Below are 25,987 nucleotides of genomic sequence, written 5' to 3'. Positions count from 1 at the left end.
TGAACAAACATGACAAAACACAAAAACAAGATAAGCTGCTGGTACCAAAGGTCCAGTATGAGAGTTGTTGCAAAGAACAGTCTTGAAGCCTCTGGGCCTTGATCAGACAAAAATTACAAATCAAAACTATAATCAGACTCCCTGAGACAGTGTGCTGATTTTCATCATTTTTATCACTGGGAACATGTATAAAATTAATTTGGAGCAGCCCAGCGACAAATCTATTAGAAGTGTGTGATGGTATTTTATGTACAAAAACTGCATTATAAGCATTACAAAACCTTATAATGGGTATTACCAGTCTCCTCAGTGTACATCCCTTGACCCACCCATGTAAAGTGTGAATTGAGCTCTCAGGGTGCCTCACTGGTTCCCCAGACTCCCCATAGTCTCGCTTAGTCTCATAACCCCATACATTATGAACATCCCTTTTCCTTATGCAAAGGACCTTGGGGATTTATTAAGTTATGACTTGAAAATGCAGTACAAAGTTTTATATGACAGTGTCTTGTTGCCTATTTCTGCAAAAGCCAAGGGTGTAACATTAAATGCAGTTTTGCAGAGGACTGAGGTGATGTGGCCCAGGTGCATAATCACTCAGGGAGCTCACCTGATCCAAAGGCCCATGTCGTGTGTGACCTTCATATGCTGCTGACTAATAGCCACTCACCCCACTCTGGCCTCTGATGCTTGCCAGATAGCAGGCATTCCAAGGGCACCGGATGCCTCATTAGGTGATGGGGCTTGAGGAAGGAGCTGTACTCTATTTTATCAACATAGTAAGAATGACATTTTTAAAAGTCCCATGGGAAAAAACTCCCTGCAGAATTCGGAGCTGTACTCTATTTTATCAACATAGTAAGAATGACATTTTTAAAAGTCCCATGGGAAAAAACTCCCTGCAGATTTCAGTGTCTGGGAAAGGCTGGCAGACCCAGAAGAGATTGTATGCTTCTGCCTTATGATTTTGGGAAATAGTCAACAATCACCTCTGTCTTCCACCCTGGCTGTTAAGAGGCCAGAGCTTGGCCAGAGCTAAATGTTAGGCAGTTGTGTTTATCCTTGGGGTCCATATATTGTTGCTGTTGTTATTGTTGTTTTGTCATCCTGATCTTCTACCTTCTTGCGTCTTTTCCTTCCTTGCGTGAGTCTTATAAGCTATCCCACATTCTTTAAGGTAAGACAACCAAAACAAGGTAAACATGGAAAAGAAAAAAACCCCAATAAAGATATCTTGGTGTAACATCTTTATACAATAATTACCTACTATAGATAGGAATTTTATTTTCCACCAAAACTTGTGCAAAAATCAGAATGAAATAGCAGGGTTTTACCCCTCAATTTTTATCTTTGCCCGAATAGCAAAAATATAATCAAGATAATTACTTTTTTTTACATAATACAGTTACAAAAATTTTGCCCTCCCAATTACCAACCAACCATACCAAAGTATCATATGTTTCAGTTCAATCAAACAACATGCATTAACTGTGCAGTCCTCCGACTTCCAGTAACACTTGCTGTGGCTACTTCCAAGCCCCATCACTTATCAACAGGTTGGATTCCAGCCAGGTAATCAGAGGATATTTTTAGATCGTCCAATACAGCTCACCATCCACAAGACCAGTTTTTGTCTGAGCAACCGTTTGTCATCTAGTTCTTAAATATACTATAATTTCTTCCTTCTCCAAGACACTTAAGAAGTTTCAGTTTCATGACGGGCAAGGGCCTCAGGAAGAGTTGTGCCACAAGGTCCCTGGAAGTGAAACCTGAAACAGAAGAACCAAACAGCAAGGTTATGACCTACAGCTTAGTGAAGTGAACGTACTACTACTTCAGCAAGTCACACATTTCTTGTCTATATCCAGAGTAAAATCCGAATTTTCACAAATATGGTATTTTGATTTTTTGTGCTCACTTCTTTCATCTAGTTTCTGACAACTCAAGACATAACACTTCACTTCGGGTTGGCCTCTATGTCTAAGGGAATTTAGAGAAGCAATTGTCTAGAATTTATGTGCTATAAATAGAAATTGTATTTTAAGGGATGGGGGAGACATGATTGTAAAGTATATTTTGTGATTGTAAGTTTAAAAACATATATGTGTGTGTGTATGTTTATATATACATAAAACATTAAAACATCATTCACATGTACTGAGGACAAGGAAAAAAAAACCTCATGCACCACCCAGACAAGCCTCTCAAACCACCCATTGGACTTTATGACTAGTCTGACTTGTAATTAGAAAGCAGAAAAAGAAGAAAAAGGAAAAAGGAGGGAGAAAAGAGAAATCAATGATTTTTGTTTCCTTCAAGTAAAACCACTTAGGATAGGCAAATAAATAAATAACTATGAATAAGAAACAAAAACAGGATTTTCTAGTGCATTATTAATAAGAAAATCAGTTGAGCATAATTCAAAATGGAAAAGGCACTTCCTGAATATAATTCATCATTCACATTATTTATTCTTGACACAATACAAATCGCGAATGCCTTAGCCCGCAAAGACCCTGTTCTCTCAACAGAGTGCCATTTAATGGAAATCCCTGACCAAGTAGCATCTCCAATCCTTCTGCCACCTGCAGTAAGCTGAACATTGGCTGCTAGAAAGCTCCTCACCAGCATGGTGGTTATCCAAGAATCACAGGCAGGCTTTTAGAGAATTCCCACATCCTCAACTTCCACAGAAGTTCAAGTGCCCCTTTCCACATTCACCCTTCTTCCACTTTACAAAAAACAAGCTGTCTCCTTGCTCACCCCAAACAAGTGTGAGAATGTACGGGGTGCCACATAAAGGAACGTTTGAGTACTAGTGTAGATCTGAAAAACAAACAGCATCCTTCTGCAAGCAGGGCTGTTCTAGTCCTGCTTTCAATAAAGTTGCAAGAGGGTCTGATAGAATTATCAATGAACAGGTCGCTAAATATGATACAAAGTTACCCTATGTATTTTGGCATATAACTTGGCAGGCGGTCCAAAATCTGAGTGGCACCCTAACAAAATTCCTTTCCTGCCTGGAGTTTATGGGGCCTAGGCTTCTCGTTCTATAAAAAGCAAAAACTAAGAATTACAATTGACATGGAAAAAGTAAAATTTAGCTTAGCCAGTAAATATCTGCCCGGCAACTCCTCAGACTAGAATAAAAGACACAGACAAAGCCGGCTGAAAGTTAATAAGAAATGATATTTTTTTCCCCAGGATAAGCTGCAAAGTGTCATAACAACTCCCTTTTTTGAGTAACTACTGCTTTTTCACTCACTGAGGAATTTTGTTCTCTAAAATCAGAAACTATCAGAAACTTTGCAGTTTGAAATTATAGCTGTAAAGGAGCCGATAGAATATTACTATCCCCTCATGCCTCAAAGATCTAAGTCGCTTTGACTCCAAGAAGCAGCTGGATTTCCAACCCAGGTGCAACGTAACAGCTTGAGGTAAGGGGTTCTGGACACAACACTCTACAACATCTATCTTTACTGTAGTTTCTAAGGAAATGCTCCACTTTGCCAGTCAGACTCAATGTTGGCCCCTTTACACACAGCCCTGCTAGATGCTTTGAATCTATCAAAAACTGCTTCACTTGAATTACACTTAAACTCCCACCTGCCCCCAAATCCTATAATAACTACTTTTTCCTTCGTTTGGGGGCACACCCCACAGTTCCACTGGGGTGCCGTCTCCCTCTTTGCACCGAGTCAATAAACCTGATTTTGACAGACTACTGGTTTACTTGCGATTATGGGTGGATTGGGCTAGAACAACAGGAACTCTGTCTCCTTCTAATAATACGTGACACTTAGCCATGGATACGTGGACTAATTCAAAAAGTTTATGTCCCATTCATCTATTAAGAGATGCATTTCTGATGCAATTTTACTTTTTTGGAGTTATCAGTTGTAACTTATTTATTGTTTCAACAACTGTACTACAAATTACTGCAGTGATGACTCAATCTAGAAGAACTTTTGGGTAGAACATTATTAAAAATGTTAAGGAAATTGAAAAAAAGTAAATGATTCCTATGGTATTTTGTTGAAGAAGCCAATAAAAGATTTAAGCATAAAAATATATGAGCACAAAGAAATAAAAAAATACATACAAACATTCCATTAGTAAAGGTAGGATGGAAATACAAGTTCAAAGAGAAAAAGAAAAACTGTGAAGGTTCCAGCCGTTAAGGAAGCACTTGTATTCTCACTTTGTAAATGGATGATGGTGTGCCCCAGATAGTTATGGCATTCAGATTTGAGTGGATACATTTAAAACCATTTTTACAAGTTTTATTTCTAAATGTCAGTATTTGTAATATACTTGGAATCACATATTTTTCAACTATTTTTGATAAAATATGTAAACGTCAACTTTAGAATGTGAAAACGGTACATGAACGATGTTTGAAGACCCTTTTTTAGCACGCCTGTGCACTTTGCCCGACCCCCCCCCCCCCCCGGCTGTTGGATAACCAAGATACTATGTCAGTTCCAAATCTGTTTATGCCACTATTATTGGCTAATGCAATCATCTAATTTAATTAAAAATTATGTAATAAACTGCAAAAATATAGCTGGTAAAACAGAGTTATTTCTAGGTAAGCTAGTTGAATGCTTTGGAAAGACACAGTGAGTCACAATGTAATTTTGTTAAATTAGGTGTACGTGTAAAAGACTAGGAAGGAAGATTGCTTCACAAGTTTCTTTGTGTAAGTTCTTACTCCCCTTAAAAAAAACTAACACACACAAATATCAAAAATCAGAAGTTGTAATCTAGTGTTTGCCAAGATTTCCTGATAAGAATCACCGGGGCCATTTGTTAAAGGTACAAATAGATAGGCATCTCCTCCTGGAAATTCTGATTCAGGAAGTCTAGGTAGGGCCTTGGGATCTAATCTTCTTGGTTGTCTGTTTTGTATAAAATAACGGCTGGGGGTAATTCTCATCTTCGGGAAAGTCTGGGGAACCCCAGGACGATCATAGATAAGCTCTGAAAAAGGTGGGCTCCAATAAGCAGATCCCTAATCAAACAAAAGGCCTTTAGCTCTATAGCAAAAAAAAGCAAAGAATGTACATTCATGCTTTAAATTAAAATAAAATTTTTAAGGCATATATGTCCCTTTTTTATTAGTCTCGCTTTAAATGGCTCTTTTTTTTTTTTTTTTTTTTAAATGACCAGTAAGAGGATCTTAACCCTTGACTTAATGTTGTCAGCACCACGCTCTCCCAAGTGAGCGAACCGGCCATCCCTATATAGGGATCCGAACCTGTGGTGGCCTTGGTGTTATCAGCACCCACGCTTCCAAATGAGCCACGGGCCGGCCCTTAAATGGTTTTTTTGATTAACAGACCAACTGGGGCCCAACTGGGTGGACTAAGAAGGCTCTACCCGCTCCCTTGATGGCACAGTCAGGTGCGACATTCAATTTCCCTATCAAGTGTGGACACCTGTAACTTAAAAGTGACCTCTTCATAATCTTGATAAATATGTAACGAAAGCAATCTATCAAACTACTTTTTAGCTAAGAACTCCTTAGACCTCTAAACTCCTCCAGCAGTGAGCTTCTTAGGGCACGTTTTCCCCACAAAAACGTGTTACTTCATTACCTGAGTAACTGCCTCTCCTGGAACCCCTCTCTCATTCCACTCCAGCCAAGCTGACCTCCCTGCTGTTCTTCAAACCTCCCAGGTGTGCGGCCCCCTTCCGGCCTTTGCTCCAGGTGGTCCCAGTGTCGGGGAAAACTCTTGTCCCGGATAATCTCTTTAGCTAACGTCTTCACCCCTTCAAGATTTTGCTCAAATCTCTTCTCAATGAGGCTTGCCCTAAGGACCCAATCAAATTCTGCAGGCTGCCCCCACCCCAATTCCACCTGTGCTTTTCCCCATAACCTTTCCACCTTTTCTTGTGCTACAGAATTTGCACATTACCTTTACTGCTTACTGTCTGCCTCCACCACTAGAATGTAATCTCCTGTGGCACATTTTTGTTTTGTTTACTGACAAAGCCTATGCTAAGCACCTAGAGCAGCATCTGGTTCATAGTGGACTTAAACTAATTTTCAAAGTTCAGAGAAATTAAAAAACCAACAGAGCATCACATAGTCACTTCAGGGCTAGGAGGGCCCTGCACACCAGTTCATGGTGAACACGAATACCATTTCTGCCCCACCCAGCAGATGTACAAATCCCTACATGCCAAGGACCCTTGGGGTTGAGTAACAGTCAAAACACTGAGGTTTAAATCGGAAAATACTTAGGGTTTACTGTGATAGCAATGGTTTATCAGAAATCATCCAAGACAACCATCTGGGAAGGGGAAAACGACGAAACCAAAACTGGAACTAATCGACACCTTGAAAATATTAATACATTTCCATGGGAGGCGAATTCTATGACTTTGTCTCTAAATTAGATCCAGGGCAAGGAATCTGAACAACTAGGGCAAGGCCTAAGGAGTCTTGTGAGATCCAAGTTTAAAATATAGACAGCATTCTAAACACCTAAATAGGTAAACGAAAATCAAGTTAAAAGTAGCAAGGAATATTATTCCAATTTTCTTTTTTCTCATTAACCTAGAGCAGGGGTTGGCAAACTTTTTCGGTAAAGGGCCACCTAGTAAGCTTTGCAGACTGGACAGTCTCTGTTGCAATTATTCAATTCTGCTGGCATAGTATAAAAACAGCCATGGACAATACATAAACATATGGCCTACCCGTCCCAGCCTCTAGCAGCCACTGTTCTACTCTCTGCTTCCATGTGATCAACTTGTTTTTAGCTTCCACATATGAGAACACCTTGCATTTTCATATGAATTTTAGAATCACCCTTGTCTATTTTGGCAAAAAGCCAGCTGTGACTTTGACAGGGACCAAGTTGAACCTTTAGATTAATTTGGGAGTATTGCCATCTTAGTAATATTTTGTTGCCCACCCCCTGAATATGAGATATATTTCCATTTATTTAGGTCTTTATTTCTTTCAACAGTATTCTGTGGTTTTCAGAGTATAAGTTTTGCATAGGTGGCAAGTTTTTTAAAAGCATGTCTTCCTTCCTACCACTCACACACACAAATAACTGTGAACCAAGAACACAGGCTGTAGCTGATTAAAGAGACACATGGAAAAGACTAGGACCAAAGCTGGTTAACTCACCTGAAGAGGATGCTATTTAAGTGTGTATGACACATTTTTTATCCTAGTGATGACTCAGGGCAGTGGTTCTCATCCTGGCTGCACACTGGAGTCACCTACAAAACTTATAAAAATCATGACGCCCAAGCCACACCTCAGATCAGTTCCATCAGAATCTCATGAGGTGGCACCGAGGCATCAGTATTTTTTACATATGCATCAGCCATGGTGGAAAACCACTGATTAAAGTAATGGCAAGAGTTTCAGTGAAGTTTTATTTATTTATATTTTTTATTACTTATTTATATTCTACTTTACTCTAGAAAGGAATTAAGCAGAGTGAGAAGAATTAAAAGTGAAGGCAAATAACGGGGTGAGAAAAAAGCAAAATAAGGGGGAAGACATAAAATGGAACCTGGAATGAGACTAAAAACGCACACTGTGATGATCTACACTTTTTGCACACAAACTTGGGAACCAGGATTGGTGTCATAATATGGCCACGAATACAAGTAATCTTGGCAATTAGACAAAGAGGGATTTTCCTAGATGGCCTCCCAATGAGAATAGTGGGTGATACAGTACTATACGGGCATTGCCCAGGCTCTCTGAGCACTCTGTAACCTACATCTAAAGGCCATTACTAAATCTAGTCTAAAAACACACATGAAGGGGTTAGCTCAGTTGGTTAGAGAGTGGTGCTGATAACACCAAGGTCAAGAGTTTGGATCCCTGTACTGACCAGCCACCAAAAGAAAAAATACACATGAAAAGCAAAGTCTAAGGATCAAAACAGGAGGCCTGGCCATTAGCTCAGTTGGTTAGAGCATGGCCTTATGACACCAAGGTCAAGGTTTTGGATTCTGTATGGGCCAGCACCAAAATAAATAAATAACTAAATTTTAAAAAATAAATAAAGGATCAAAAAAGGGCCTCCAAAATGTGACAAAACCAAAGCCCTATGGCGAGCCCCAGGTAAAAAGACACAGCCATCTTAGTCCATAGTTAATTGCACCTCTTTCTTCCATAAAAGCAGTTACAGACCAAACAAGGAAACACAAACTCTGAGTCTATTTCTAGATATTACTACAACAGGTAAAATCTGTTTAGATGACCATGACCAAACCTGTCCTATACCTCCCATCTCCCACCTTGGTCATCCTGTACCTGAATCTGTTCGTGGCTGGGGTGGTCTCCATGTTAAATTCGGCCACCGGCACCCCCCTGGCAGCCACCTGGGGGGCAAACATGGCGGCTGGGTAAACCACAGAGGAAGTTCCCACCTGTAAAGCAAACACATGGAAATGGACAAATGACCACACCATGGGAAGAAGAAACACTTTTTCAGAAAACTGTGACAAACCCAGGCAGGTCTGTGGCTGCGGATGTGAGGAAAGCTCAAGCAAGTGGGACAAAATGAAGAGTGTCCAAGGGACAAGTGGCAAGTTAGGAGGCGACCTCTGGCCGGTCACTGGGATTTGGGAAGAACGTGTGACACGAAAAGGTGAGTGACACAGACAGAGGGAGCAGCAAAAAAATACCCAACCAACAAATGATCCGTGTCCTTTAAGTTAAAAAATACAAATAAAAAACACGCGTGTCATCCATCATCCCACGACCCCAAGATAACCGCTGTTAACATTTTGATGTGTATCTTTTCAGACTTTTTCTTATAAATATATATTTATAAACACATTCTTTACAGGAATGGAAAGACCAGACGTGTTTTGTAAACCAGCTTTTCTCTCTTAATAATCCACCACGAATACCGATGTCATCCTGGACGCGGGATGTAATCACGAAACCCTGGCTGAGCGAATACGCACCCACAAGAAAGGACCTCGCTTTTAAACACGTGTTAAGGATATTTTGAAATATGCGTACACCTTCTGCAGTTCATTCCACTTCTAGGAAACGTGCCCTAAGGAAATAATCTGAAGAGCAGGCTTGTTAGCCGATTAGGTTATGACCGACGTCAGTCTACAATGGCGGCAGGTGGACAGAACGCCCCAAATGGCTGCGGGAAGTTTCACATTTGCCGAGAGCCACAAAAGAACCCCGCCCCCTTCTCCCTCACCGCCACGTCACCTTCCCGCACATGCGCGCGACTTTTCCCACCTGTAGGAAAGTCCCAGCTCAGCTTACACTGTCGCCTGGTCCCCTAGTCCAATGACAGTGAGGCCGCTCCACCGATTAGGCTATCGGAGGCGCTCGCGCGCTCTGCACGCGTCTGAGGCCGCCAGTACATGCTGGCCGCTAGCTGTCTCTCGGCGACTCCGGGCCGTCCCTTTCATCGGTGCCGGGACTCGGCCTGGGCTTCCCCACCACCGCGGGGCCCCATCCGTCTCTCCACCGATGGCCCCAAGCCTCCACCTGTGACGATACGCAGCCCGGCCCCTTTTCCCGATCGATGGCCGCCAGCACATCCACCATGGCCTCCTAGTCGGTGAGTCTCCCGTCGGGTTTCCCGTCTCTCTCTGTCTCCGGGACTCGGCCGAGCGGAGGTTCCCGTTCCCACTCCCTGTCGCTCGCCATGGGGTTTGCGTTTCTGCCAACCGGCATTCGCGAGTCCCGCGCCGGGCGCCCCAACGCTCGACGACCCTCCAGGGTCCCTCAACCGCCAGAAACCGGTGACGACGGCTTCCGGTGGTCTGAGACCTCTCAGCACCCCAACCGAAGCGGGGCCGCCCCTTTGGTCCGGTACTTCCACCTCCATTCTCAAGGGGGCTGCCTCGTCTCTCCCGCCGACCCCCCTCTAAAGTGTCTCCTTACTAATCTTCACACTTTGGGTCTGACTCCAGATATTAAGCCAAACAAACTTGTTAGGTTTTCCACCCAAGAATGGCCCAGCTGTAATTTATATAATCAAAACAGGTGGCCTCCCTTTGGGTCCCTCAACCCCGACATTCTACGGGACTTAGATAACTTTTGCGAGCAATCGGGAAAACGGGCCGAAATTACACTTCGGTTGCGTCCCTGTCTCCCGGTGTGTCTTGTTTTGCGCTCAGGCGGGGTGTTTCCTTTCAATGCTCAGGTTTACATCTGAGGATATTCACCAGAGCGCTATTTAAAATATAAAAAAATATGAAATAGCCAAGTGTGTAGCAAAGAGGATTAGCCAAATGTATCATTTTATAGCCATATAATAGAACACCATGCAGTCAACTGAAAGATGATGTAGATTTGGATACATACACTGACATAGAATTGCTCCATGAATGAAGTAGTTTCAAAATGGAACATAAATCATGAACTCATTTTTGAATTTTAATCAATATGTGTATATCTGAATAAGAAAAGGTCTAGATCAGAGGTGGGCAAACTTTTTCTGAAAAGGGCCATACAGTAAATTTTTCATGTTTTGCAGGTGATACTGTCACAAGTAGTGTTAAAGCGGCCACAGACAGCGTGCAGAAGAATGGGCATGGCTGTGTTCCAATAAAACTTTATTTACAAAAACAGGGTGCAGGCAGATGTGGCCCACAGGCTGCAGTTTGCTCCCCCTGGTCTAGGAGAAAACATACCAAAATGTCAACAGTGCCTATTTCTGGATAGTGAGATTATGAATGATTTCTAATTTCTTCTTTATAATTTTATGCTTTTTTGTATCTTCTTAATTAAATTTAATAATGAGCATGTTATTTTAAAAAATCATTTTTAAGTTATTTAAAAAATCTGAACCAATAACATGTTCTTTTCATTTTGGGAGAGGGGGCAGGCTTTGAGATGCCCAAGATGCGGTCCTGCATAGCTTCATATTTTAGGATGGGTTCTTATTCACTGTTTCTCAGTTTTTCTGTAGAATACCACAAGACCTCTCAATACACATTTCTTAAGAGAAGGAAGGAGAGAAGGGAGGGAGGGAAGGTGGGAGGAAGGTAAGAAGGAAGGCAGAAAACAACAACAAAATCCATCCCAGTCTTCCATGTTTTAAAAAATCCCAAGGATAAGGAAGGGTGTGACCTACCACTAGACATAAGTCACAGAGGGTGAGCTCTCTGTCAACCTCCTCCAGAATGGCAGGATCCAGGTTTTCTCCAAACCACACAACGTGAGGTCGCAGCAAGCCCTCGCATCCTGCCTCTTCACACCTGGAGGAATGTGGTCCTGAGCCCAGACCTGTCAGAAGGTCTGCCCAGGTGGATCAGAGGGAGGGAGGGGCTGCCCCAAACCCAGGCCATCCACATGGGTCACCTCTGATCCCTCTCATGCTCTATGCCTTCTCTCTCTCCTGGCCCATATAAAGTTGTACTGGATAGGATATATACTAAGCTAAACTGTCCTATTAAGTTTTCATCTTGGCCATGTACACAAAGTTGATGTAATGACATACTGTTTCAGCTAAGCGCAACGTTCTCTAACACCCCAACCGTCCTCTAATTTCATCAATGACCCCCTTCCATTTTCTTTCAGATTCACTTCTTTCTGGCCCTGTCTATGGCCACCTTTTCCAGTGTCCATTACCAAAAATCTCTCATCTTTCACTCTCTCCCAGCTCTACATTATCTTATGTAACCTAAAATCATCTCCCCAAACACCATTTTTCTCCTATTAATCTCTTATATCATAGGAATCCCCTATGATGCCCTACTCTTTCAGATTAAAACTTTAGAATTCAGCAATAAAAATCCTTATTAAAAAAAATAAAAAGGGTTCTGTGGTTAAATAGCCAGTGAAGTATGAACATATTATAACCACTTTTTAGAAAGTAACAATGTATTTAAGCAGATTAAATGCCCTGAGAAGTCTTGCATCCATGCAAATATATTTTAACTTTGTTTAACCTAATGTTTCCATATTTATTTGAGCACATAACATCTTTTTTTTCAAGTAATGCCTATCAACATTGCATGAAATTAGTGTTCCATGAAACACTTTTGGAAGTGTTGTTTTAATGAATAGTCTTGAAAAATCGATATGAAAATCTCTCTAGTTTTTTTTTTTAATCTACAAAAATTCTGTTTGGTCCTGTAATTTCACCTAGACCCTAACCCTGGATTAATAATATTTACCACATTTGTGGACTAGTTACAGGATGCCCGTCTCTGCTCTATAGACACTGGATAACCATCTGTCACATAACAGCTTCAGAAACTTTCCAGACCTCAGATTATCCCACCAATAACATGAAGCAAAAAGAGATTAGAAAGAAACGATCTCTTCACCCTGCTTTGTTCATCCTTTGTCCTTTAGCCTTTGGCCTCATAAGTCAAGGCTGGTTTTTACATTTGTGCATTTAAGAGGCATCTCACCAAATAATCATTTAGGTTTTGATTCCTAATTTTCCTTTTTTGTAATCTAGAACACCACATACAAATCAAAGTTTTTTACTCACCGAGGAAGTTTCTCGACTGGGATTCTGGCATCTTGTGTTTCAGGTTCTGGAGCACTGAAGTAAATAATATCAGAAAAGAAAGGATGTCATTGGTATAATCAAAAACAAGGAATAACATAATCCAGTAAATTTGTATATTTGTCTGGTAGTATGTGGTACAAAACTCCTAATGAATACATGCTAACTTGGAAAGGTACTAGAATGAAGGACCCCAAGCAATTAATTACCAGTGGTTGTACCACAAGAGACGGAATTTCTGTGTGGGAAGGGGCTGGCGTGGCCAGGTGTGCTAAGAGGGATCTTTGTAATTTGCCTTTATACTTCATCATCATTCAAATCTTCTGCAATGACATTATATTAACATATGAGGGCACTTCAAAAAGTTCGTGGAAAACTAGAATTGGAAGATCATACAAATTTTCCCGTGAACTAAGACCCATTATATGACTTATATAATTTATACTATTTTAAAATGGCCCAGTAGAAATTTTCTCAGTATTCTGAGTCTACTCTTAATTTTTTCTATTAAAATAATAGCACATGTTCATCAAAGAAATGTTAGAGAATTCAGAAAGACATAAAGAAGAAATAAAAGTTACCCATAACCCTCCAGTCCTGATAATCACTGGAAACATTTTTTTGTATTTTTTTTCTGGTCTTTTAAGCTATATATAGATATATAAACATGGGGAGGAGTATTTAAATACAAAATTGGGATCATATTGCACATAGTTTGGTATCTTATGGTTTTCACTTAACACTGTAAATTGTTAGCAAAATATTTCTTCTGTCATGTGGCTGTACTGTGTCTAATCTTCCTTCTCCTAAATATCCATGGGAATCTTTGATTAATGTTCAATTTCCTCACATTTCTGTTCAACTTAGAGGAGAAAACAACATATACTTATTCTGTAGTGCAGAATAATTACCCTTTTCCTGATAAAGCTGGACAAATTGGACTCTTGTAATTCTCAGCCACAACTCCACAAGAGGTACATCGAGTTTTGAATAAGCTACCTGAAAAACACATGAAGGGAGTCCAGAATTTAGTATAATCAAGAGCAATCATCTCCATGTCTAAATGGGTACAAAATAATTTGGTGTTCATACATTCATTTATGCAAATAGGCCTCCCCTAGGTATCATGGGAAACATAAAGGCATGAAGTACTTCTGAAAGAGCCAGGAGCACACACCCTCAAGGACTTGATCGTCTGGAGGGGAAGTAACTAACTACAGGGCTACCATGCTCTCAGATGACCTTGGAGTGATGTTCAGCTGGGACTGAAGTGGTCAACAGGTAGATTAAACTTGACCAAAGCTAAGGGCATGACTTACTACGTATAAGATTGATAAGGATCAATGGCCTTGGGATATGTTTACAAAACTTTGATTTAATAAAGCTTGAATCTTTTATACAAAAACAGCTCAATAAGTAAGTAATCAACTAATGAAAAAATAACAGTTAAAACTAGCAACTATCTATTGAGCTAAAGCAATCTCAATGGCCACAATTTCTGAAATAGTTACCATGCACCCAGGGCTGTGCTGCCCTCTCTAATCACCATAGGTGACACATACACTTTCATTTGTCCACTCTTCCTTCTTGGGGAACCATCTCTCCTCTATCCCAGGCTGAGCTGATGGAGCTGTCAATCACATCCCAAATACAAGCTCAGCCACATGTCCCCAACTGGTCCAATCACAGCGCCCGTCCTTCCAGTGGTTGTGTTTGGTCATAAGGGTGGGGACGTGAGCCAAGCGAGGCCCTCTGGAGGATTATCTTCTGAGGAGACAGCTAAACTAGAGTGAGCCTAGAGGCTCCAAGGGCTACCCCTCCTGGCACATGGCAGCAGGTCAAGTGCGGAGGGAGAAGTGAGCTTAACTCAAAGAGTAAACAAAGCTGAGAGAAGGAGAGGGGCCAGGAAGGTAAGAAAGGGAGATGCTGGTGACACCAGTGCCACCCCAGGGCTCTGCAGTTTCATGAGCCAACACACCGATTTTGTCAGTTCTACTATCGACATCTTTTACCACATTAACATCTCTGAAATTCAGATGTGTCCTACAATCATTACCAGCCAGGTGACAACGTGACACAGTTGTCATGCTTGCACAGACTTGTGGAAGGACAACCGTGGTTACTGAAAAGTGTGCCGAATTGTTTGTTACTCTTGGTGGCCTGATCAGACAAACACAACCCCTGGATATTTCAGCTGACAAACCACTTCAGGGCCATTTGAGGAAGGACAATGAGTCCTGGTTGTTGTCCTCAACCCTTCTACTCAGACCTTTGGGTAAGACCAAGAGAGGTAAGATCAATATCGGACTTGCAGAACATGTGTTGCAGCTTGGACGAGGACCCTGGATGAGAAACCCAGAGATAAGAGAGGAGCATTCTCTAAGGAAACGCTATCTCATCAATTCCTGCCAGACAGTGAGACATATCCCCACCAATTTATTTCACTCATACTTTATGTATGCACAGGAATGAAATAATTTCTAAAGATCTCTGTCTGAATAGGATTTATCAAGCCTGTCCTATGGTATAAAATAACAATTCTAAGGGATAATAAAATACAACTCGGTAAAATAGAGGTCATCTCCTTTTTATTTTTTTTTACCACGATACTAATGAGGACCATCTCTATTTTACACATGGCCCACATTCTGAAACTGCAGAGAAACGAGGAGTCCCATCCCAGACCCAGCAGAAGTAGGTGCCAAAATGACATGCAGTTAATAAGTGGCTGACTGTTCCTTGGACATAAACAAGAGAAGGGATCTAAGTGAACAGCACCCAACTTTCTTATCAAGGTGACCTTAAGCTTAGGCAAAAACAGGCAGCTTCACTGTACACACGCAAAAAACCCAGAACATCCCCACCCATGCACTGCCTCTGGAAACTCCACGTTCAGAAATGCATTCCTTGGGTTTGAAGTTTTGTACTCATTAAATGCAAATGCCTTTGGGGAGAAATCCTTGTATGCCCATTATGCTCTTGTGTGGATGAATGGATAAGATTTTTGGTGACAGCAACATGGGGAGCAGAGTGAGAGGACAGAAGAGAAAGGGAGGGTGTCATCCAGGACAGAGTAGCGAAGGCAGAGGGACCCCAGACAAACCCCATGATGTCACAGAGGCACTGAGCTGACAGCTGCCTAAAGCTCCAGGGAGCAGCATCAGCACAGCTTCCCTTCCGGGGACAAAAGGAAAGTGAATGGACACCCCCAGGATGCCAAGGCTTTCCCATGCCCAATCCTGCCACAGCCCTACTTGTCCAATAGCCCAGGCCTCTGGCTTCCCTCCAGCCAACCTGGGCAGTTGTCACACAGCACAACAACCCTCCACAGAAGCCCCTGAGGAGGGGCTCATGCGGCCGTGCAGACCAGTGCTGCTCCAGCAAGCTGTGTAACCCGACACCTGGGGCTCCTGGGAAAACGCAGGCTCTGACTCAGTGGGTCCAGGTAGCAGCTGAGATTCTGCATTTCTAACAAGCTCTCGGGGGCTGCCAATGCTGCTGGTTTTCAGACCACGTTCTGAGCAGCAGGATGTAGGAAATAACAAGAGGAAAATGCTAGTGGGCAGGTTGGTCCACCCATCAAGTGCCACAGGGCACTGACGTGTCCTTGAGTGAAATGCCACAGCATCCTGGGGGATGGGACAGGTGGCCAGCAGGGAGGGAAGAAGGGAAGGGGCCAGGGGTCATGATGAAATGGCAGGACATGTGTTTGGAAGTCTCACCGTGGATTTCCAGAAGGTTCTTGGTGCCAGCCCTGCGGTGCAGCTCGTCAATGTTCTGGGTGATGACCACGACCTGTCGGCCCTGTGCGCCCAGCCGGGCCTCACATTCGGCAATGGCAAGGTGCCCACGGTTGGGCTCCTTGCTCCGCATGACCTCCCGCCGGTAGTGGTAGAACTCCCACACCCGGGATGGGTTGCGGGCAAAGGCCTGAGGAGTGGCCAGGTCCTGGGGGAGGGATGGAGGAGGCAGGCGTGAGGGAAGGAAACAGGTAGCCGGGGCGCTGATCCCTGTGGCGACCGTCAGACCCTTCCTTTCTGAGACAGAGGCCCACTGCAAGAGGGGTGCAGGCTGGAGCCCGTCTGCTGTAGATGCAGGAGGTGCAGCACATACTGGCAGGGGCTATATGTCGCCATCCTGAAACTAACCTGGGACCTTGGAGAAACCAGGCCTAACTTCCCCAATGATAAGGCAGGGATAACACAACTTGCCCCATTTACCCCTCAAGTGAGTTAAGAACATGAAGTAATATGCGGGAAGGTATTTTGGGTTGAATCTACTCTTACATGGATTCCCAAAATATATAAAGTCAATCTCATTTTGAGATATACCCAAGAAAAACACGAAATGTAAAATGCCCAACTGAGGTATAATAGCTGTAGTTGAGACACTCAGTTTTTATAACTATAACTATATACACACATACATATAACTACACATATACATACACTCAACTACACATATTTAAAAAGTATATATATCGTATTAACAAAATATACAAAATACATATATTTTCAGCTATGGTTCCTCTCATCTATGGTGGAAGAGCAGAGTGGTGGCTGTCTGGGGCTGGAAGCTGACAGGAAAGGGCACAAGGGAACTTTTAGCCATGTCTAAAATGTCCCACATCTTGATTGCAGAGGTGCTGGTGTTATGCAGGTGTGTACACCTGTCAAAACTCACCCAATTGTACACACAAGGTACAAGTGTACATTTTATTCTATTTGTTATTTGAATAAATGCAATCTATACTGATCCAGAAAGTAAGGAAAAGTGGCTGCTATGCTTAAATTTTAAACCTTAACCATAGGGATTTTGGGTTGATGCCAAAATCAACAGGACAATAGGGTGATAGTTAACTTTGAAACTTTCCCTCCGGGTTTCAGGCATCAGTATATGTTCAGAGTCAAACTCTTGGAGTTTGACTTCTTTCAGAAAAACTTTTCAATGTTCTAGAAACATTACTAACCTGAGCTTGCCATTTTCTCCAATAGCCTCCAGCTCCTCTGAAAGTCGGCACCCCACTTTCTGCACTAACACCAGCTCCTGAAATGATGACTATATGCTTGGATTTTGCAAAAATATTCCGAAAATCTGTCATATCTAAACAGAGAATAAAATCTTTATCAATTGATTGTACCACTTAGATATGTATACTCCATATCAATTGTTTATATTTTGAAACTTGACCTTGCATGAAATTATACTTTATGATATTCAAATAAAAGTCATTTCTGTACCATGAAGACAACATTTCATGCATCTGGCCTGTGACTGTACAGTACCTTACAGAAGCAGGGGCTTTGGGCACCTGGCTCTGAGTCTCTGCTCTGCCTCCCATCGACTATTTGGTCTTACACAAATTACTTACCCTCTTCTATCCCACCTCCTTGACTGTTTGGCGTGTACAATAGTGTCTTCCTTAGAGTAGGCTGTTAAGAAGATTTTTAAAAGGCCAATGGATAGGAATCTATCTTCCTTCATAAAAGCAAAAACAAGCTGTGTGTTTGTGTGAAGGCTAAGCTGAGGTCCACTGGACTCTAAATCCCCAAATAACTTCCCAAATTCGCCTTCCCTTCGGGGATCTCACTAATTCCAGCTTCCCTCAGCACAGGACCAAGGGCGAGGACAAGGGCTCCTCCCCTGTGAGCAAACGCTCTGCCCCAAATGTGGACACGTGACCTTCTTTTCAGCTCAAGAGTCAAACTTTTCAGCAAGACATTGCCAGAGACTTGGGGTGGCAGAAGGGAAGGGAATGCAGGGAGTAACGACAGCAGGGCATTGCAGCCGCAGACTCTGGCTCGCCCTCCTGTCCTGCACCCCCATGTGGTCCCTCCGCCTGACCTCAGACCGAGGGGCAGCGGCTGTGGTGAGCGAGGCTCACTGCACCCCAGGCTCCAGCCAGGCACCTTCCATGGGTCACAGGTGGGGTTTTTCCCTGAAACAAATGTCCTTATCCCAGGACAAGGATCAGGAACCCAACTTGGACCTGACGATGGGGGAGCAGGTCCCCCCCTTTGTTTCTCTTGGGCGGCAGAGACTGGAGAAGGGACACATGCCAGGGCACAGCATGTGGCTGAGGCCAACTCCCTTTTTCCCCATGCACTTCCCCAGAGTAGGTAAGTGCAGTGGCCCTGCGGACATAGAGCCGAGCATAAGCTACCAAGAGAAGAGAGACTCCTTCCTCTGCTCTCCCCCCGGAGAAGCAAGTGTGGGACCAGCATCACCTGTGTTACAGCACTGGGGATTTCAGCCAGGGTGGAACTGAATGCTTCAGCTGACTGAGCAGGCTTCCTGTCCTCCCCCATGACATAATGGCAACCAAGGTTAACCCGTGGACTGAATGAGGGGGACAGGTGGTAAGGAGGCAAGAAAGAAGGATGGTGTGATGGGGGCTTAGACGGTTAACTTGACTATCAAAGTGAACATGACTCATTTTGTACCAAAGCTGGTAAGGCAGAGATGGCTCCCTCTAGGCAGGGATGGGACTTCCTCAGCCTCCTGAGGCCAGAGTCATAGACTATGCCTGGCCCAGGATAGGGAATCCCAGCAAAGGCTCGACCCCTCCTCCCCGTCCCTACCCCTCTGCCCTACAGTGGATGACTGGTACAAATGAACGAAGAGTAATGGTGGACTCTCAGAACAAAGAAGCAGAGAGGTTGGCTCCCTCTTGGGCTACATTCCTGGAGCTCTCCAGGACCACATTCCTGCAGCATAAGGCTTTAAAGAAATTCAGATGGTTCAGAAGCGCTGCTCTATTTGGGTATAACCAACCCAACTACGCTGCCAGTCACACTAAAGCTCCACCTACACTCACATCCCCTCCAGAGACAGGCTGGTGTGAAAAATGAAGCCCACATGGAGACTAAACCTTACTAGGCAGGAAGAATTCAGAAAAAGAAACCCAATCTGGGTGGATTAGACTTTCTAATCTGATCTAATCTCCTGGAAGAACAAGGTGCTCAGTAAGAAAATGTACAAGTACTTTTCTAGGAACTGTTTGTAGGAATCCTGGGTTCAATCTCTACAAATATCCCTAAGAACTTCAAAGTTCACTCCTAAAACTTTCCCCAGACCTAAAGGTCTTTTCTACCCCAAATGGAAACTATCATCCTACTGACAAATATATTCCTAGGTAAGTGACTTCTAGTAGGGTACCACTTTAAGCAATTTCTAGAAACAAATAAAAAGCCCACATAGGTTTGTTTCTTGAAAAACAGTATGAAAAATATAATAATGTTAATATAGCATGAAATCTTACCAAAAAAAAAAAAGACATTTCCCAACTGCTAAAGGGAAACACGCCAGCGTGTTTTGCAGTTCCCAACATGATGGCCCACTTTTAGCCAAGGTCAGACAAACACTTCTGGATCCCACCACGGACTCTAGCGGCCTGCTCTGCCCAGCTGTGAACACCAAGAGGCTGGGCAGATAAGTGGAAGTGGGTTCTTTTGGTTCTTTTCCGTTCCTGAGGTTGGGCAAAATGGAAGGAATTAATATGCCTGAGCAGACTCACAGTATTAGGAAAAGTTATCCCAAAGTTGAAAACAAGGCAAGAAGTTCAGCTCAGACTTTCAGTCCAACATTGAAGCACTATCTAACAGGCCTTCCTAAGGATCATTTAATTAAAAAATTTTGTTAGGCTCTATACTCACTACAGACTAAGGGCCCAGATATGTTAGCTTGTAGATTTCTGTCGGGCAAAGATACAAATCATTCCTGTCCAGTAGAAAATTTAACCCCATATTGCCCTACAGGACAATTACCAGCTCTCCTCCCCCACAGAGAGGTGAGCGGTTTAAAACACAAATCATGTGTGAAAAGCTTAAATGCAAGTATTCTCGGAGAAGCAACAAAATGCCCTAAATGAATCTGATTATTAAGAGCTAAGCTCTGACCCTGCCTAGAGGGGACTTGCCTAAAAGAGAAGAGGACAGACTGACTTTCTCCAAAACCTTCCCCAGCACCTGCTTCAACACAGACATTCCCCTCGACATGTAAGGAATGTTCATTCTGCTGGAAAAGAGGCGATGGCAGACTAAGGATGACTTACTTGAACTTGGACGAGCCATTGTCAGGCAAATCTTGGTTTGCACCGAGGCCGGAGGCTTCCGGGGACAATACAGCTGGGAAATTAATCTGCTTGGGACAGTCTGGAGAGGCCGCATCAGATTTTCTTTGCAGTACTAATTCTTGAGGTGAGCTTGAGAAAAATTGCAAAACAGATAGAAATAATCAGGAAAAAATTGTGTGTGTGTGTGTGTGTGTGTGTGTGTGTAAGAATGCCCTTAACAAAAATCTTTAGTAACATAACGAGCTACGAGCTACTTGCCATTTGGGTTCTCAAACCCTCCTAGGATGTGCAGAGCTGCCTTAGAATGGTGGTTCTCAAAAGTGTGTTCCCCAGACCAGCAGCAGCAACTCACCTGAGATCTTAGGAATACAGTCTCAGGCTCCACCCCAGACCCACTGAATCAGAAACTCTGGAGGTAAAGCCTATAATCTATTTCCAGGTGATTCTTATGACTCCTCAAATTTGAGGACCACTGCCTTAGAGGCTTGGGAAGGGGTTAGATGTTAAAATTCATTTGGAAAACTGCTGCTTTTATAAAGGTAAAAAAACCACCCATCTCTCAACTTATGGTCAAAGCACAGTTTCTACGAGTATGTAATTTCGAATTTAGACGTAAACTAGGCAGGGAAGGTGTATACCATGACAACAAATAGGATTACAATGACATTGTGTCAAAGGAACTCGTGGGTCTTAAGGCACATTTAGTGAATCTTCGTCTATACATGAGGAATTTTATAAAAAGGAAACACACACAGAGAAAGACAACGTTCGAATCAATCAAAAGGGTAACCGGCAGAGCTGACTTCCAGCTAGTAGTCTAAATGATTGCCAAAACTGAGGATTAAAGGTCTGTGGATATAAGAAAAAAACTTTTTATTATTTATTTATTTATTTATTTATTTATTTATTTATTTTCTAAAAGATGACCGGTAAGGGGATCTTAACCCTTGATTTGGTGTTGTCAGCACCACGCTCACCCAATGAGCTAACCAGCCATCCCTATATGGGATCCGAACCCACGGCCTTGGTGTTGTCAGCACCACACTCTCCCGAGTGAGCCACGGGCCGGCCCAAGAAAAAAACTTTTTAAAAAGACGCATTTCCCCAAATGATACAATCCCTCTGGAGGACAACCTATTAAAATTACAAATGCATTTTCCCCTTGACCCAGTAATCCCAAGTCTGGGAATTTTTACCACAAACTTGCACACAGTCAAAATGACATATCTACAGATATTAGGTTAGACCACTGTGGTTAACAGCAGAAGACTGGAAACAACCTCAGTGTCCATCTGTATGGGACGAGTTCAATAAACAATGGCACATCCACATGCAATATGGCTGCTATAAAAAAGAATGTGCCTTCCACTTATATGACATTCTGGGATAAGCACAACTATGGGGCAAAAATATATCAGTGGTGGTTGGGGGAAGGAATGGATACAAAGGTACATGAGAGGATGGGGGGAATGGAACTGTCCTATATCTCGATTGTGGTGGTGGTTACCTGATTGTATCTGTCAAAACTCTTAGAATTTGACACTAAAAAGGGTTGATTTTACTGTATATAAATTATACTTAAAAATAATGAGTACAGAGTTTCAGTTTTACAAGATGAAAAAGAGTTTGGAGATTGGTTGCACAACCATGTGAATGTGCTTAACTCCACTGAACTGTACCCTTAAAAATGGTTAGGATCAGAGATAAACTGTGTTATATGTATTTTACCACAATTAAAAAAATATATATACAGAGTGAGAAAGTTCTCTCTAATCTGATAGAGATCTCCAGAATATAGTACTAAGGGAAAAAAGTAAGGTGCAAATAGTGTTGTGTAAGAGAAAGGGAAAGGGATATAAGAACATACCTTAGTACTGACATTTGCATTACAAAAAAAGGAAGAATTCACAAGAAATTAGCAAAAAGAACTGGGTGTGGAGTGGGAAATAGAAGCAAGAATTTTCAACATATGTGTTTATATACTGTTTGGCTTGTCAACACTTTACAGCCAAAGACCAGGAACGTACCTGTCATTGAGCAAGTTGCAAGTAGAGAGCGCATGCCATGAAGAACTACAGGGTGTTGCAGGAAAAGTGGTATTTGGACTTGTGTTAGGTCATGCTGGAAGCGGGTCATGGAGAGGGGCTTTGTTCCAGACTGGGTGCTGTGGGGAAACAGGACACTTTGCTTGGATATTGTAAATGATGCATCTTATCTAAAGGGTGGAAGGAGGGGGGCAAAGCTGCGACCGGTCGGGAAGCAGCGGCCCTCACATTACCAGGGTGGGGGCTGTTTGGTCGTCTGTGTGGTTTAGACAATGTTCTTGTTTTTGTTCGAGTCCAGATGTGCTTATCGAGCGGTCTTGTGTTTGTCCTGACCTATGATGGTCACAGAGCGGCCCTGTCTGATGTTGGTGGTCTGTGACATGGTTTATGTTCAATAGGAGAACACCAAAGCCCATGGGGTAGTTCCAGGCCCCAAACAAAGCAAATGTCCATCAACACATAAACAGGTGAACAAGTTGTGCTTTGTCCATATTGTTCAGCAATAAAAAGAACAAACTGCTAAGACATACAACAACATGAATGCATCTTTACAGTGTTGTGCAATGGGAACTTTACAGTGGGAAGCCTGGTGGCTCCCACCTCGGCCAAGTGACCAACGATAACATCGCCAGTAATAAGACGTGTCAACTTAACCTACCTCCTGATAGGATGCAACGAGAAGAGCAAAGCATCACTTGTGTGGTGTGTTCCCAAACATACATTACCTCCATTTAGTTATGACAAAACACCAGACAAACCCAAACTGAGGGGCATCTACAGCAAAACTGGCCAGCACTCTTCAAAAAAGCACCAAGGTTATGGAAGAAAAAGACCAGGGAACTGTCCCAGGTCCTAAGGAACATGATTGGATTCAAGACCTGAAAATGGATGTTAGTGGGACAACAATGAATGAAGTCTATAAATTAGTTAATAGTACACTATATATGTAAATGTCTATGTATAGTAAATGTCCTAGTTTAAATCATTGTACTCTAGTAAAGTAAGATGATAACATTGGGGGAAATCGGGTAAATACTATATGGGAACTCGGGTAAATACTATGTGGGAACTCTGTGTAACATTTCTGTAAGTCTAAGATTATTTCAAAATAAAATTATTTGAAATAAAATTACTTCAAAATAAATTACTTCAAAAAAAAAAAAAAAGTAAAGAGAAGCATTATGCTAAGTGAAAGAAGCCAGACACAAAGGACTACACACTCTTTGAGACCATTTATATGATATTCTGAAAGGGCAAAACTGTAGGTACAGAAATCATAACGATGGTTTCCAGGCTGGGCAGAGAACTTTTTTAGAGCAATGGAAAATTCTATATATTTTTGTGATGGTTTTTGAACACTCAGAACTGTATAATAAAAAGGATGAATTTTACATTGTATATGTTGTATATCAATAAAAATAAGAAGCAAGCATGTTGACAGACTTTCAATGTAACTTGCCTTTACTGTAATCAAAAAGACTGCACAGGATGCTTGGAATACTGAAAAAGAAGGGTTGGAGAAGAATGGTATAGGGTGTTTGCAGAACCTCAAGGGACAAGACCCCTCTCACTGCCTGGAGTCATTTTTGCAGAGAAGGAATGCAGACTGGCTGACAGGGGGAGGGGGAGAGTGAATTCATGCTTTATTTAAAGAAAGCTTGTGTAGGATCTTTGGCATGATCTTCAGCCAGCATGGGCAGTATAAGCTTTAGACAAACTTCAATTTATTTTGAAAACTTCACTAAAGAACAGAGGAGGTGTTGCTATTCTCTATGTTTTCTTTATTTTTTTTCAATTATGGAAAAATTTAAACATATACAAGAATTGGGCTGGCCAGTTGGATCAGTTGGTTAGAGCATAGCCTTATAACCCCAAGGTCATGGGTTCAGACCAGCCAGCCACACACACACAAAAAAGCCCCCAGAAATTTATAAACATATACAAAAAAATAAACAACAGTATAATGAACCTTCATATTCCCATTACCCAGCTTCAAAATTATTAAGAAAAAGGAACTTGAGACTTTAAAAATATTGTCATAGATGATCATCACAGATGATTGTTGTTTAAACTTGTACACCTTGATGAAGATCATAAATATTAGAGCTCCCAGTACTGCCTAACTTTAACTAAAAGCTTCTTACACGTTGCGTGAAGTTACTTAGGCTATCATTTTGAGCTCAATATATATTTTCAGTTATTTATCCCAAAGATGAATATGTTTGTCTCTACTGTTGCTACTTAATATTTCAACTTGGAGATATCAATATGATCCAGACTTCCAATATGATCCAGAAAATTTTTTTCTTCTTCTGTAGGTTGTCACACGTTAGGAAACATTCCCTCTTTCTGTAAAACAATTCAAGATAACTACTGAATAAACTGTCATATTATTTCTCAGACATAAAGGTAGGACTGTCAAAGTCATAACGAATTTTTAAAAATTTAAGAATTTAAAATCCAATGAACAGTGCCATCAAAGAAAAGCACCCAGTTTGACAATGTAGCAGTTTGGCTATAAAAGCTCTTCTGCATATGAGGATAGAAATGATGGGTTTTCTGTTGGAAAACTGTGAAATGAAGGCAAATCCTCATTCTAATTTGAAGATGAGTGTTGAATTTATTACCAATTTTAAAGAGCTGTCAAAAATGTAAGAATACTAGGGAATTTTTAATTGTAAGATTGACAAAATTAGGACTTGTATTATCTGGGTAAAGTGTTAACTAATTTTTCGTCTAAATTTTTCTATTCAAATGTTTTCATTACTGAGTAATAATAATGACTGTCATCATAAGAATGAATTAAAATGATAAAATAGAGAACAGATTTACTTCCTCATGTTTCAACAGTTCCAAAAATCACTAGTTTCTAGAGTCTTTGACTAAGAGATGCAACCAGCAAGTACTTTTTAGGAAGATAGCTTTAATTTTCATCTTATGTGAATTGTAATGTCTAATATATACTATAAGAGGGTACTTCAAAGAGTTCATGGAAAGATAGAATCAAAAATAATATGAACCTGAGGGATGGAGCCAGGGGCCAGATCTCTCTCTCACAACCAGGCACCTGTGCCAATGCCTTGGGGCCCACCCGGAGGCCCGAGGGATGGAGCCAGGAACGGACCCCCCCACACACACAACCAGGCACACCGTGCCAGTGTCTCAGGGCCTGCCTAGGGACCCGAGGGATGGAGCTGGGTACTGGACCCCCCCCCCCACAACGAGGCACACCGCCAGTGCCAAGGAGCATGCCAAAAACATCACCTCCGTGTGGTCAGTCCACTACAGCCACCACAATAACCATGGCTGCCACGAGAGCGGCTAGATGCCACAACCACCACACAGATGGTCTGCCAGCCACTGGAGTGCACTGACACAAGGAGAGTCACCAG

At 42.2% G+C, this 25,987-nt stretch overlaps 1 protein-coding gene across 4 annotated transcripts in view; it reads right to left on the bottom strand.

Annotated features, from left to right (window-relative positions):
• Positions 1 to 1,247: 1,247 nt before the first annotated feature.
• The window catches only part of SIRT5 (sirtuin 5), a 34,712-nt gene continuing 9,972 nt past the window's right edge, over positions 1,248 to 25,987 (bottom strand). Inside the window, exons 2-10 of one of the 4 annotated variants that reach the window (XM_063097071.1) lie at positions 22,578 to 22,714; positions 20,530 to 20,679; positions 17,446 to 17,579; positions 16,199 to 16,424; positions 13,388 to 13,475; positions 12,459 to 12,512; positions 11,091 to 11,214; positions 8,291 to 8,406; positions 1,248 to 1,769 (exon numbers count right to left, since the gene is read on the bottom strand). In XM_063097071.1, the coding sequence (XP_062953141.1) occupies positions 1,697 to 1,769; positions 8,291 to 8,406; positions 11,091 to 11,214; positions 12,459 to 12,512; positions 13,388 to 13,475; positions 16,199 to 16,424; positions 17,446 to 17,579; positions 20,530 to 20,644 (930 nt within the window). In that variant the 5' untranslated portion in view covers positions 20,645 to 20,679; positions 22,578 to 22,714 and the 3' untranslated portion in view covers positions 1,248 to 1,696. Of the gene's footprint in view, positions 1,770 to 8,290; positions 8,407 to 10,402; positions 10,632 to 11,090; positions 11,215 to 12,458; positions 12,513 to 13,387; positions 13,476 to 16,198; positions 16,425 to 17,445; positions 17,580 to 20,529; positions 20,680 to 22,577; positions 22,715 to 25,987 lie in introns of those variants that run through there. The other 3 variants (XM_063097070.1, XM_063097073.1, XM_063097072.1) reach the window with 3 other exon arrangements.

Source organism: Cynocephalus volans, chromosome 5 (genome assembly GCF_027409185.1).
Source record: "Cynocephalus volans isolate mCynVol1 chromosome 5, mCynVol1.pri, whole genome shotgun sequence".
In the NCBI taxonomy this organism is placed as follows: Eukaryota; Metazoa; Chordata; class Mammalia; order Dermoptera; family Cynocephalidae; genus Cynocephalus; species Cynocephalus volans.
Note: the sequence above shows the minus strand (reverse complement) of the source record. Positions and strands in the feature narration are given on the sequence as shown.